The sequence below is a fragment of the Onychostoma macrolepis genome, chromosome 04, assembly GCF_012432095.1.
Source record: "Onychostoma macrolepis isolate SWU-2019 chromosome 04, ASM1243209v1, whole genome shotgun sequence".
NCBI lineage: Eukaryota > Metazoa > Chordata > Actinopteri > Cypriniformes > Cyprinidae > Onychostoma > Onychostoma macrolepis.
In genome coordinates, this window is record NC_081158.1 from 29,385,284 (window position 1) to 29,401,179 (window position 15,896).

The window sequence follows — 15,896 nt, forward strand, 5'->3', positions numbered from 1 at the left end:
TGGACAGCATCTGTGGCATGCTTTCAATTATGACGCATGATAATTTTGACTCGTCTGTAAAAACAAACGTAAAGTGTTTTTACAGTAAAACACAATGAGAGCCTGGAGGCTAAGAGAGTCAGGGAGTTCAAAAGCAGAAAAGTGAGGCTATTTGGGTTAAAACACAATTCGTCAGTGAAACTAAAATGTTTGTTACTTGAGCTATAAAGTCTAAATTGTCCCTTTGAGGTGGGACTATTTTTTTTTTAGGCTGACGAATGTCTGGTTAAGCTTCACCAATGTAATTCCTGTGGGTGAGGCTGCAGAACTCCACTAGGAAACTAGGAGGACTGAGGTCTGTGTTCATTTTAGTCTATGGTTTTGCCTCGTGCCTTGGTCTGGGATGTCGACGTCCAGCCTGTTGTTTGTTCTCACCTGCTGTTTAAGCTGATGTACCAGTCGGTCTTTCTCCCTCTTCAGCAGAGCCACCTCATCTTGAGTCTTCTTCTTCTTTGAGGACGACAGCTCTAGAAGAGCGATGTTGGCGTCCTTCTCGCTGATGGCTGCCAATAGCGCCTCCTGCCTGTTTGGAGGAGAAAACACGCACAGTTAGTATTTAAACAGCTTTGGACAATGCTTTCTACAGATACATCCTATTCACAAATACACTTAATTCTTCATGACAATCCCTTGATCTGTGGTACTCATAATGCTAGGGTGTTTACTAGGTGAACTGTTTTTTTAGCATGCAAATGGCGTGGGAAGTTTTGAGATTTAATGTGTTTTAATGTGTTTGAAAGATGTCTTTTTGCTCACCAAGGCTGCATTTATTTCATAAAAAAAATTTTAAAAACAAAAACTGATATAAAATGTAAATATTATTATAATTTAAAATGACTACTCTCTGAATATATTTTAAAATGTAATTTATTCCTCTGATGGCAAAGCTGAATTACTCCAGTCTTCAGAGTCACATGATCCTTCAGAAATCATTCTAATATTCTGATCTGATGCTTAAGAAGTATTTTTTTGTCAATGTTAAAAAATGTTGTGCTTCTTGATAGATTTGTGGAAACCATGATACACTTTTTTTTTTTCTTCAGGATTCTTTGATTTTCAAAATTTCAAAAGAATAGCATTTTTGTAACATTCTAAATGTCAAATGTCCTTTCTGAATAGAATAAAATCTTCTGACCCTCACTGACCCTAAACTTTTGAATTGTAGTATATAAATGATGTGATAGAGATAGCAAGCACCACAAATAATTAATTCTGGCCATCAATCAAGTGCAGCTGGTTCAGGAAGTGAGTCATGTTAGGTCAAATCTGCGGTAACAGAGTGAGAGGGAGGACGAATAGCTCATAACGGCAGCTGAGATGGTCAAAGCCTCCCATGTATTGACAAATAGAGGCAGTGGACTGGAGAATGTCTTAGGGTTAGCGTTAGCCACGTGTGCTAGAGTGTCAGTGGTGAAGTGTGTGTCAAACACATCCTCCCTGTGCCTCTCTTTCTTTTCCTCCCTCTAATTTTCTCTATGACCTCTTATATACAGAAACTCACTGGATCCTTTCCAAAACCCAGTGAGCTGCCTCGCTGCCTACTGTCTTCTTAGATGGTTACCTTCTACGGTAGCATGCTAACTGAAACAGAACCTCATTAGGGATTGATCTGGAACACTATGTAGGTAGCAAAATAAAAATAGAACTTCTAACATGAAGTGCACAAGTGGAGTTTGGTGTTAGCATGTTGCTAAGCTAACAATGTGATAGCATAAGCATAAATGTGACCCTGGACCACAAAACCAGTCTTAAGTGTCAATTTTTCGAAATTGAGATTTATACAACATCTGAAAGCTGGATAAATAAGCTTTCCATTGATGTATGGTTTATTAGGACAGGGCAATATTTGGCCCGAGATACAACTATTTGAAAATCTGGAATCTGAGGGTGCAAAAAAAAAAACTAAATATTGAGAAAATCGCCTTTACAGTTGTCCAAATTAATTCTTAGCAATGCATATTACTAATCAAAAATGATGTTTTAATATATTTACAGTAGTAAATTTACAAAATATCTTCATGGAATATGATCTTTACTTAATATCCTAATGATTTTTGGCATAAAAGAAAAATCTATAATTTTGACCATACAATGTATTTTTGGCTATTGCTATACAACCCAGCGACTTAAGACTGGTTTTGTGCTCCAGGGTCACAAATACTTAGCTCACTCAAGCTAACAATGTGGTGGCATAAGCATAAATATACTTAGCTCACACAAGTTTTGAGTAAAAGTACAAATAATATTTAACTTCTTTCCTGATCATTTTTAATAATTAATGGATTTTAAGTATATTTCAAATTGATAATAGACTATGCATGCCAACTGCCCACATATTTTCGCTAAAATGTGCTCTATGCAAGTATTCTACCATAGCGAACTGCCCAAGTAGCCAATCACACAATTACTGTCAATTACAACTTATTATATTATAATAAAATATATTGTATACTATAGTAAACATAATATTTTAGCATATTATATTAAAACACAGCGTGATAGTAATAAGTTGCAGTGGCCAATGCGGCTAAAGCAATCATGTACAGAGTCCATTCTCGCTTTGTCTGTCATGTTGTATTCCCCACTGAGTTCACAATCCATTCTGGGATTGTCCTCTTTGTAAAGGTGCATGTGACATGAATTTGGCTAGTATAATTGCATCAGAAGCCTTAAAATGCAGCACTTGTTTATAAACTCAAGCCTCTGTTCTTCTAACTGAAAGGGTGCAACTTTCCATTTTCATCTTGGGTTTACTAGGAATTAGCTTTTTCTCTTATCAGATTCTCAATAGCTGGCAAAGCCTCTCTTTTTCATTCTGTCTGTTTCGTTGTGTTCTATTCGGTTCCTTGGAGGAGCTGGCTGACCTGATTCTATCCAGCGTGACATCACAGTTGTAGAAAGAAGCCTGTGTACCTGACAGTAGCACACACACACACACACACACACACACACATACACACGGTGCGATACCCATGGGCTGCCATACAACTCTTAATTCTGTCATTTTGACCATCAAAAGCAACGGAGATGTGATGTATCCCACAAACACACGGGCCACCCAGGTCTGTAAAAACCACCGTGTCCTGGCGCAAACTAATAAAATGAAAGCTGGTGATGTTCCAGGAGGCTTCTGAGCACTAACATGTCCTGTCAGAGAGGCCTTTTAATACACTGACCTCCTGACTAGCCATGCTCATTATGGTCAGGTTCAGACCACAGGCAGCAGCTGCCCCTGAGGTGAGTCAGTTTACTTTGGGCAAAAAGGAACTTCCCCTTCAGCTCCATAACCTCCCTGCCTGGTCCCGATGAGCCCTAGTGTATCTGACCTGCCAAAATTCATGAGGACGGCACTGGCTAAAAATAAAAATCAAAGCGAAAGATGAGATGAAAACAGAAGCCTGGGGAGGGCAGCATTAGGAGAGGCAAATAACAGGAAGTGGAGGGATGTGCGCTGGGATATGGAGGATAAGGAGTCTGAAATGATGGATGAGAATGCTCACACATCCATGTAAACACACACTCACGCACACGATATTCAGGTCATGATAACATGACGCCTTCTCCCACGTTTCCCAACCACAGGAAATGAGGGAGAGATAGGTGTTGGTCTTAAGTAGAAGAGAAGGCCGAATCGGAATTGTTCCGTGTATCAAATTTTCCCGGCGCACGTGTCTCCTCAGATTAATCTTTTAACAAGGATGGGATTTTTCCTCGGTGATCTAATCTTTCCCATATACTGGGTATGTTGATATCACAGATGGCCACAGGGAGAGAAGAGGCCTGGGTCACAGGAAAGTGATGACTATAGTCGTGACCCACTTCCTCCTCCTCTAAAACTCGTGATTTGAGGGGAGGAATGTAAAGGAATACTTTATTTACACTACCATTTCAATACCATATACAATAGCATTTAAGTATTATGTATTAAAAATTGCGTCAAAATGTATTAAAATTGAAAACAGTCATTTCAAATTGTAACAATATTTCACACTACTGTTTTACCTTGGTGACCACAAGTGTCTTCAAAACAACTAGCAAGAAAGCATTGCTAAAAATTGTTCAAATCAAATAAAAAAAAAAGACTATATTACCCATTATTTTTGTGTGCTCTGTTGTTTCATTCTATTGTATTGCTAAGTTAGCAACATGCTAACACCAGACTCTATCTGCTTGTTAAGTATGACGTCATTTGTCTCTGTTTCCAGGTCCTAATTCTTATATATAAATGGCTGTTTAGATAGTATTCTCAATTAAAACGAGTAGACACTTGGTCCCAGAAACGTATTCCTGAAGTCATGACTTAACAAGATGATTGGAATCAATAGCCGAGTTAAATCTCCTACAAAGCTTTATTTGTGTGGCACACAGACTTGCTGACTATGTGAAGTGCACCAAATATGCCACTTTAATTTGGGTTAAGATGCTACCTTAGTAGGCGTCCTCCTATGTAGGCAGTAGACAGCAAGGCAGAGCTTGTGTTTCTGTACTAAAAGAAGACAAAGCCTCTTATCAGTAGCACAGGGACACAATGGGCCCCTACACATTTGTTCTGAGAGAGATAGGAAAGAGTTCATATTGATCACTAAGAGGTCAAGTGGCCAATCACCTCCTACCATGACAAAGCCAATCGGAGAGAGGAGAAGCAGCCCATCAATCAACGCATCTCATCACCTCCCTCAACACTCAATTTCCTCTCTCTGCACTCTGCATTCCATTAAGCCCCTTGCTTTCTTCTCAGGAGTCCTCGAGCAGGCCTAAAAATACGCATCCTCCTCTGTTCTCTATCGGTTCTGTTTCTATGGGTGTGTACGCCAGTGGAAAGATAATGAATAGCTGAGGGGGTGGGGAGATTTATGGTAGCTCGTGACGGGACGCACTGTGCCGGTTAAGCCACCGGAGAGGAAACATCACACAGAACGCCAGGAATGACCGGGTTGGCGGGTCCCAAACGTGACTTATCACAGCCATTCCTACTGTATGATGACAGCCGGACGTAAATGATGGCAAAATGAGGGAGGAATGTTAAACGAATGCAGATCTGAGGTCGAGCTACTTTCAGCGCTTAAAATTTTTAATGGTTGCCTCAACCGTGACCACTCTGGAAGAGAGATAAGCTTCTTGGAAACACAAAGAATGTGAAGCAAAGTTTGGACAAAATACCATGATGACAGATGGATGAATGGAAAGAAAAAAAGGGATATTTCAAAATATTGCAATATTCTATCTTCATTTTAACTTCAGAGCAAGTCTGTGTGAAGAATATAATTGATATAATACAACATCGCTAAGTCTAGATAGTTAGACTTATATATGAATGGATGGATGGATAGAGATATTGATGGAGAAATACTTGGATGGATAGAGAAATGGATGGATTGATGGGTGGAAAGAAATTAATTGGATGGATGAATCAATAGATGGATGGGTGGACAGAAATATAGGGGGATGGACTGTTGGCCAGAGAGACATACATACATACATATTATATATATATATATATATATATAAGGGATGCACCGAATCCAGATTTTTGGGGTTCTGCCAAATACCGAATCCACTGGTTAAGATTCTGCCGAACCCGAATACCGAATCCTACTCCCATCCTCAGACCATTAACACAGTAAACACATTAATGAAGTAAACAACGTCAACAGCAGTGTATTTTTCATTTTATTTTATTTTAACTGAAAAAAAAAATTAAAAAAAGAATAGGCAACATTATGCCAGGATCCAATCAATATCCAAAATATTAGCCTTTTAGATTTATAATCCCATAAAGTAGGCTACCCCCAAGTAAAACCAAAACCTTTCAATAAAAGTGCAACTGCAAAGAAAAGTTTTTTTTTTTTTTTTTTTTTTTAAATCAGAATTAAATCTGAAATTAACGTTATTGAACATTTACTCAAACATGGATAGTAGGCGATTGTTTTGTTTATAACAGTATAGGCTGCGATTAGAACAGTAGCCAAATATTACGAAAAATTGTTGGCCTGATATAATTATATAGTTGCTGCATTTTGGCTGCTGTCTGTAGATTCCTTCATGCACAACTCGTATTCTTTCGGAAGTTTAATACGCAAATGTTTTAACAGCGGCGATGTTGTGTATTGTTTGGGGTCCTTGCCACCACGAGACAAATCGGCATTGCAAATTGAACATGTAGCTCGACTTGAATCGCCTTCTTTCAACTGAAAGTACTGCCAAACAACACTCTTTCTGCTCACGAGTTCCATTTTCACTTTCTCACATATACTGCATTCGAACGGTCCACCTTAAACACCTTCCCGTACTCAGCGGCGTGGCGTTGACCAGTGTAGCGCTTAATGCAAGCTAAGGGTTCGGTGGATTTTTTTTAAGGTTCGGCAGAAACCGAACCCGTCAAAAGTCCAATATTCGGCCGAATCCTGGATTCGGTGCATCCTAATATATATATATATATATATATATATATATATATATATATATATATATATATATATATATATATATATATATATATATATATATATATATATATATATATATATATATATATATATATATATATATATATATATATAGATCGATAGATCGATAGATAGATATAGAGAGAGAGAGAGAGATGTGGACGGCCAGATAAATTAATGGATGGAAATATATATAAATGGATGGAGATATACATGATGGCTAGATGGCTAGAAATTAAAGTGGATGGACTGATGGATGGAAATATATTTCAATGGATGGATAGAGAAATACTGGATGGATGGATGGATGGATGGATGGAAATTTAGGTGGATGGACTGATGGATGGATGAATAGAAAGTTAGGTTGATGGATTGATGGCCAGAAAGACATACATGCACAGTATAGGAAGGGAACGGACGGATAGATAATGGATGGGAAGATAGATTGATTGAAAGACAGATGGAAGTAACATTTCATAAACAACCACAATCTTAAGACCAAACCAAAAATCACAGAGCTGCTTTTACAGCAGAAATAACATCATCACTAGGACTTTTTTCCATTTTCACAGACGCATATCTATGCAGTATCTAAGCTGTAATATAAACGTCTATTCCTTTAACACTTCAATATTTGCAGGCTGCTGATTTGAAGGAGAGGAATTCAGAGGACACCATTAGCAGGGAGGGAAGAGTTCAGAGAACGTTATCAGCCGAATCCATCAGTACTAAGTCCTACCTGATACTGCCTGATCTAGCACATAAAAATAAAATACAGGCCAGCCGCGTTAAACAAACTGAGTGTTGGAGGAGCCCCAGCACATTAAAAAAATAAAAATAACCCTAACTCTCCATCACTCCCTGGCCCTGAGCCACAGCCCGGCTTTCTAGGCCCTTTTTCCAGGGATGCGTGTGTGTGTGTGTGTAATGTGAGAGAGAGAGAAATATGGTGTCAGTTCTGCATTCGGTGCGTGTGTGTATCATGGAAGAGACGTGAGGAGAAATATGTTGAACGTTCACCGCTCATTGCTACCCCCGGGGCACAGAGGACCTTTGGTGGCTGCTTTTACTGGCTTAAAAAAAGAGAGATACATCCGCTGCTTTTGGAGTTGGTACTGGAACGCTGGTTATACTGGAGAATTATAGAGGATGCCTGTGCTGCACATCCTCTCTGGACGGGCACCATGAAACATTACAGAAAAATCTACAACCTTGCGCCTTTAAAGCTAATATTGACTCACCAAAAGCTATAAATTCCGGTGTGTAAGCAATCTGAAAATATGGGTTTTGTACTTCCTGAACACAGTAATAGCTGTATTAATCTTGTATTATACAGAATAGCAGCGCTTGAGTGACTGCATGCGGATCCACAAGAGAGACAGAACTGGAACAAGCGAGACACCTGGAAACACATGCTGAATCATATCTGGCACGAGGGCTTCCTAGACACCAAATGTGAATTTAAAAGCCTGCTGTCAGAGTCAAGAGCGTTGGAGAAAAAGCTTGTGTGTGTTAGGAGGAGGAGTGCAATATAAGAGATCTTTTAAATGAGCATCTTTATCGTTGATATGTGGTTTTGTGGGGAATGTTAATGAGAAATTCTCCCTTTTACACTGGTGGGTCCCAAAAAAAGAACAACAGGAGGTGGGTTGCGCAGATTTTATTTGTTACTATCTATCTATCAATCAAATCAATCAATCAGTCTTTTTCAGTAATAAAATATAATACTGAAATAAAGTCAGAGAGCACTACTGAAGATCTGGGAGTCAAAATAATAATAATTTAAAAAATCATAACTATAAAAATAAAAATTATAAATAAAAACATAAAAAAATAAATAAAGCATTATATACTAATAATATATATTTTAATAATAAAAAATAAAATGCAAAATAAATGCATTTTTACTAGTGGACAGACTTCTGGACTGTACTATAAATGCTTTAAAAAAAAAAAAAAAAAAAAAGTCAACCTGCCTGAATTATATATCCTATCAATTCACAGTCCAGCATCTATGTGAGGAAAGAAAGAAAAAAAATCCCTCTTCAGCTAATTTGCTAAAAAGGCCTAATATTACCTGATCTGATGTTGCTGAGTTGGAAAATATCAGTAAAAATTGTATTATCACATTCAGGTTTTCCACAAAATAATAATGAAGATCTGTCAAATTATATACACTCTTAGAAATAAACTTACAAAAGCTGTCACTGACTACTGCTACATTTTAAAAAGGTACGTATTTTGGACCTAAAGTGTCCATTTTGGTACCTTAAAGGTACATATTAGTACTTAAGTGTACATATTACGTAATAGGTACAAAAACGTACCTTTTAAAAAGGTACCACCCCAGTGACAGCTTTTGTACCTATTTCTGATAGTGTATATGAATTTAAAAATATATGAAAAGTATATGAAATTTCAAAATAACAAATGCAGTCAAATGCCAAAAGTTTTGTAAAGTAGTATTCAAAATGTATCATTTAACTTCAACTTTGCACTCTGCAAAGTAGTGGAGGAAAAAGTGGAAATCAGGAAAAGGTGTAAAAATGTCAACAGAATCATTTACACACATGAAAATCGGCAAAGAAATCAGCATAGATAGTTCTAACCAGGCTCAGTGGATCATATCTTCATGGGACTTTTTCAGCTTATTAAAGGATAATACAAGACTTGTTCAACTTACAAATAGTTGACAGAAACAAAAATACTACAAAATTGAGACGTGCTTAAGTGAAAAAGGCACTGTTTTTGCAATCAGCACCCCTAAGAAACAAGCATTGGATTTCATTCAGCAAATATGATCCAAAGCGATGATATAAATCTAAAAAATGACCAAACATTTGATCAAACTAATCAATATATTGTTCTATCACTATTTATTAAACACAAAAAGAGATGACAGAGTTCTGTAAACAATGACTGAGAAAAAAAAATATGTGGAAATGAGACGCATACACACACGCTGACCCCTTCTCTTCAATAGCACTCCTGCTCTTATCAGCGGCTCTGAAGGCTGACAGGCCGAGCTTAATTAGTGCTGATAGCAGCACAGCGAAAGGGTGGCCAGCACATCCCTGAACCAAACACAAACACACCGCTCTCCCCTGCCTATCTCCTCTGGCCCAGCCTCCTCTGGGAACATACACACGCCTGGACTGACAGCACCCAGCCATCTGGATCACATCAGCTGGAGAGCGAGAGATAGAGAGAGAGAGAGAGAGAGCACAGTAATCTCTAAACCCTAAGAGGAGAACGTAACTCTTGCTGAACTTTGCGCAGGGTTGATGTCGAGTTTATGGAATTTACCATCATGGTCTATAAATTTCAGATTTCATAAACATTTTCTTAAAGATCTCATGCAATCAAAATTACAGTTGAGTGGCTTTTAGTCTGTGTGTGTTAGCTTTGAGGTCACATATATGTATATGTTAGTGTACTCCTAAAGTTGACATGAATAAATTTAAGCAGATATATACATTTAACATTAAAAAAAGGGCCAAATTATTCATGACTCATACTGCACTACACAGATTATTGTTGAATCAGATTCAGATACTCTAATCAAGTAAGGAAGCAATGTTCATGGCTGTGACATTGAGAAAAAAAGACAAGACAATGTGTCCAGTGTTCTTCTCAAACTTTCAGTTTCAATAGCATATACAGTAAAAATAAAAATAAAAAGTAATAATAATAAAATCAAAGGGGTTTGAGATAAATAGCTTATAACAAAAAGAAAATGCAAAATGTAATTAAAACTACAAAATACAAATAGAATTAAATAAATTTAAATAAAATAAAAAGGTAAATGAATTCAATTAAAACTGAAACCATTGTGGGAACATTTTATTTTAATAATATAAAATTAAAAATTAAAATTTCTAAAATAAATTATGTAATATAAATTAAATTTTATAACAAATATAATAAATTTGTATAATATAAAAAAATTAAAAATTAAAATGAAATGAAATAAAATAAAATTAAAATATGCAGATACTGATATTTAGAGAGAATAATGGTATAAAATAATGGTGCAAAATAAATTGGCATAAAAAATGAAGGAAAAAAAGCAGCTACTAAAACTTGAAGAGAATTAATCATTTCAGAAAATGTATTTTTCAATCAGCTGATTGAATCCATCATAGGAACACATAAATGAGTGAGTGAGTGAGTGAGTGAATGGGTGAGTGAATGAATGAATCAAATAAATCAAACAATATAGACAGACAGACAGACAGACAGTTAGATAGATAGATAGATAGAAACCATGACTGGAAAGATTTCCATACTGTACTTTACATCCTTGAACCACAGGAGGGGGAAGTGGAAGAGGGAAGTAAACATACTGTACTTCACAGCATCCTGTATTTACACTCGCAAACTTTATACACAAAATCCTTGTGCCAGGAAGATGTCTAACAAACAAAACCAGACCCTAGTTAGATAGACAGATAGACACGCACAGTGACAGACAGCCGGAGCAGGTGGTGGAAGATGGGAAAAGCCGGTCAAGCCATGACCACTTCAGACACGCTACACAGAGCATGACCGGGAAAATGCACTGGCTCACCGGAGTCCACTCCAAATCCCTGTTACCTGGGAAACACGGGGAAAGTTGCGGCGAGCAACGCAGCTGGGGCCTCTAAACAAAACCAGGGAGGAAGACGAGGGAGGAGGGCAGAGCTTGCTTTCTGGGAAATGAAGCTCGTCAAGGAGTGGCACCTGCGGAAAGCATTATTAAAACAGATGGAATCAGGGGAGAAGGATGCGCTCAGACTAAGCAGAAGAGACGGAGAGCCGAGGGAACACTGAGGCTTACCACTGGACACCAAACGAGGGATTACGCCTGTCAATGTGACATACGGCCCTAAAGCCCAGCTCTCGCTGCAACAGGCCAGTCGGTGCGGCTTCAAGACATATTCCGTGTTCTCCCCCGTGACATGTCTGCAACGTAGATGGTTTTAAAACGCAAGCGTGGATTATCCAGATATGTTCTGCAGCTTCTGGACAGTTCATGGTTTTTCATTGTGACTAATGTGGCCGTGACACCGCTGATGAATTATCGGTGCAGTGAAGACTCTCTGTTGTTTCGTTACGTGTTTGGTGAGAGGTTTCTATGAGGAGGATGACATGATGGGACTGACCCACGAACCCTGTATGATTTTCCACCAGTAGATGAGTATAAATCAGGCCTGAAGCCTGACTGATGACTGGATTTTACCCCAGTAATAAGCCTAAGTCTCTTTGTAGAAAGATGTTGTCACATATTTGTTAAAGATCTTTCTATTTGATGCAAGAAGTTCTACTGGGGGAATATTAAATAAAATAGTCTTTATGAATTTTGAAAATTTAGCAATTATGATTAAATTACCAAATGAGAGAATTAGAGTAGAAAAAAAAAAGAATTCTACAGATCTATATAATAAAGTATTAAAATGAATAAATATTCCAAAAAAATCTAAAGTAATTATTGTGTCCACAAATCTCTGAAATAGAATATATATAGATACAGATATAAATATAGCATATTCATAGATATTATGCCACTGTTTTTCTATCTGAAAACTACTTTGGGGCCAGTCAAATTTTTTAAATTTTTAATAAAACTTTAATACTCCATACTTTTATTCAGCAGAGATTAATTAAATTGATCAAAAGTAACACTAATACATTTATAATATTACAAAAGAAAAATTGTTCATTTCGAAAAATGCTGTTCTTTTTATTCATCAAATAGAACTAAAAAAAATGCATCAGTTTACACGAATATATTAAGCAGCACAAGTGTTTTCAGCATTGATGATAATGTTTCTTGAGCAGCAAATGATGCTGAAAATCCAGCTTTAACATCACAGAAATAAATTGCCTTTTAAAATATATTAGAATAGAAAACATTTACTTATTATTTTAAAATATTATTAAAATTTAAAATATTAAAAGATTTATAAAAGATTTAAATTTAATCAAATAAATACAGCCTTGGTGAGCATAAAATTCTTCCTTCAAAAACATAAAAAAATCTAACCAATCTCAAACTTTTGGAAATGTATACAGTATACATTTACTACTGTCCGTGTAAAGTTACTATTTATGGTTTCCACTATCTTTAAAATCATCCTGTGTGCCATAAACTGCAGTCAGCAGAGCTGTCAGGGCATCAGCGACAGATACCGCCACTCAGCGTCCCGTGTTTCCATGCGTGTCTGTGTTTAAGGAAGGAAGGAAATGTTCATCCCAAGGTCAGTCACTGTAAATCTCACCTACATCAAACATGGCTCGGTGCAGACAAACTGCACTGTCTGTTTCTCAGGTCTAAGTCTGGGGAGAAGGTGGTCTGTAATGAATTCAAGGTCTCCGATTGAAGGACGACTTCCAGAAGTTTCTCCACAAACAGGCCTGGCAGGACAACTCCGCCTGTGGGGAACCCAGGAACCATGGAGTCGTGTGTGGTCATCTTTATAACACACACACACATTCAACTCGGTCGTACCGCAGCACAGACAGAGCGAGTTTTTTCCGTTCTCGTAGATAAAAAAAGACCTATCAGACCAAAGCTGTTTAGCGGGAAGCTAGTTTAAGGATAAGGTTACGTCATATGGTGGATGGATGAAAAGGTGGTTTCATAAATGGGGCCATTTATTGGATCGACAAAGACAGAAGGGGTGTATGGAGTGAGGCTACCACAGACCAAAATGAAGTACCCTCAACCCCCACTGGCCACAGCCCAATTACCAACACCACACACCACCACACTGAATGCAATAAAACAACTCGAGACCCACAGCTACCAGGACTGGGCCATCCTCAACCGAAGACAAATCCAACTACCTGAAATCCTGATAAGCTTCACTGTTGTCTAAAGACAAGCGGCTCCACAGAGGCCAGTGTCAGACACTTCTTTGTGTCCATGCAGCACTGCATCTGGGTTGGTCGTTTGACTACAGATGGCAGTCTTTCAGATCCTTCTCTCTCTCAATGAGCCCCCGATGAGTTTAACTCATCGGTGGGTGTAATTTGTCTCTCTCGGTCCAAGACCACCCTTCTCCCATCTTCCCAAACCCTCGTTAACCTGCCTGCCATAAATGGGCACTTAAATTATATATTTTATATGCACAAGAGCTTCCTCTTAAACTGCTTCAAATTAATAAGGTATTGTTTTTGTGCATGTTTTATCAATCAATCAAACAATCAGTCAATCAATCTAATTTATATTAAATAAGAAATATTTATATTATGTAAGAAATTAAGAAACTTATACTTTTATTAAGCCACATTTATTGATATTGACATATTACAAGTAATAATTTGACAATTATTAATAATTTAAATGTAAATAATTTTTTTGAATGTAATGAAAATAATACATTCACAATGAATTATTACAAATAATAATACATTTACAATATTACAAAAGTTGTCTATGTCTAAAAATAAATGCCATTATTTAGATTTTTTTGCTCACGTAAGAATCCTGAAAAAAAAGGTTTTTAAAATAAATAAAATAAAAATTAAGCGGCACAACTGTTTTTAACATTGATAAGAAATTCTTGAGCACCAAAATCAGCATACTAGAAAAGATTTCTTAAAAAAAGGACACTGAAAATTCAACTTTGCCATCATAGGAATACATTACATAAAATATATGAATCTATATTTAAATATTTGCATTATAGATATAGCCTGAATGATGAGACATCATGAAACATTAAAAAAAATTACAGACCTCAACATTTTTGTACATAAAACTTTAATTTATAAATAATATTTTTGTGTTGCACAGAAGAAAAAATAAGCCATAAGTCTGGAACAACATGATGATCCAGTTTGGATGGAGATTTTAGTTTTTGGAAGAACTATCCCTTAAACTGCACATCAGACCAAATTTCTATCTGTCGTGCATCCAAGTCACAAGAGACGGATGATACCGTGGTGACACAAGAGTAGCTCAGATACAAGAGTAGCTGATTACGAAAATGACAAGGAAAAGCATCAGGGTAATCAGGCAGTGGTGAGAATGCCAGGAGAGCTTAACCTCAGAGCCACAGTCATAATCCCCTCCAGATCCAGCCATGAAGGTTCAAACAGTCAGGCCCGTGATGACAGAGCAAAACCACCACACCTGCCAGGCCCTCGCTGACGGCTTCTTTTCTCTCCCTCTTTCACTTGTTTTCTTTCCCCACCCTCTGTTTTCCCGCTCTCCTCTTTGAGAGGGCTACAGCTGTCCGGCATCTCCGACGGTGGACAGGAGGAATTTTTCCGCTCACCAGACCGCATGTCATGATGTCACCCGTGCGGCGACACGGAGTGAGGTTGAACAGATGGTCTGGAGCGTGCTCAGACCGAGCGACCCGTGGCAGCTCCGCTCAGCAGCCCTGATAAACGGGGCCAAGCCACCTCTGAGCCGAGCAGCTTCAAAAAACACTTAAAAGCCCTTTATCACCCCAGCAATTGAATCCCCTTGATCCCCTAAAACAGGACCTGTAGCTGCCTGCGTTCTGCTTTACAACAGGGGAAACTCACCCTTTAAATCATAACAGCCCACTTTCCAGGCCTTTCCTTTATCTGACCCAATGATGGGCGCTCTGATACTTCTAATGGCTCCCAGTCAAAGGCAAACACCGGCGTGTGTTTTCTCAGCGATACGAATCGGATCGCTACAGACTTCTAAGACGTCTGCTGAGGTGCTGCGGCGGCCTTCCAAATAGTTTCTATATCTGCGCCGTAAATCACCGCTGTGAGGATCATTGTTTGTCAAAATGTTTGATTTCGGCCAATTTTCCAAAGGTACAGTAGCCTGCTGTGTCTGGAGCTGCTTTGACGCCACTCCTGAACCTTTGAAGTGTCTTAAAATGCACCCTTGAAATACGCAACGTTCAATATTATCGCCAAATCGCCCTCGCACACTCCTTCATTGTGCATTAATTTGGTTTCCTAAATCAAAAAGTAATAAAACTGCCTAAAAATCTAAATATGTAATTACAGCTCTGATTTTTTTCCATTGCTTTATTGTGTTTTAAAGGGATAATTCACCCGAAAATGAAAGCTCTTTCATGATTTATTCACCCTCATGTCAGTTCTGACTTGTCAGTATGACTTTCCTTCTTCTGAAGGCCACAAAATAAGATAATTTCTCAACTGTTTGTACAGAAAGCCAGTTGGGGACACTGAATTTTATTTTATTAAAAATAGAGAGAGAAAAAAAAAAAAACGATTCAAATGTTTTAAAATTTGTATGATATATTACATTTTGGGGAAAACTATCATTTTAACTTGTGGGAACTTGTAGTACAAAAAAAATTAAATAAATAAATGCCTAAATAAATAAGAAGCAAAAAACAACCAGCCTGATTCTCAGATACCTGAACTAACCTCACTCTCGGATATTTTTTATTTTTACAAATATTGACTTTT

General features: G+C 37.6%; 1 protein-coding gene across 9 annotated transcripts in view; it reads right to left on the reverse strand.

Annotated features, from left to right (window-relative positions):
* wnt5b (wingless-type MMTV integration site family, member 5b) overlaps nucleotides 1-15,896 on the reverse strand; it is a 312,897-nt gene that overhangs the window by 142,204 nt on the left and 154,797 nt on the right. For all 9 annotated transcript variants that reach the window (XM_058772671.1, XM_058772670.1, XM_058772675.1 and 6 more), the window contains one exon: nucleotides 415-562. In XM_058772671.1, coding sequence (XP_058628654.1) covers nucleotides 415-562 — 148 coding nt within the window. The remainder of the gene's footprint in view (nucleotides 1-414; nucleotides 563-15,896) is intronic.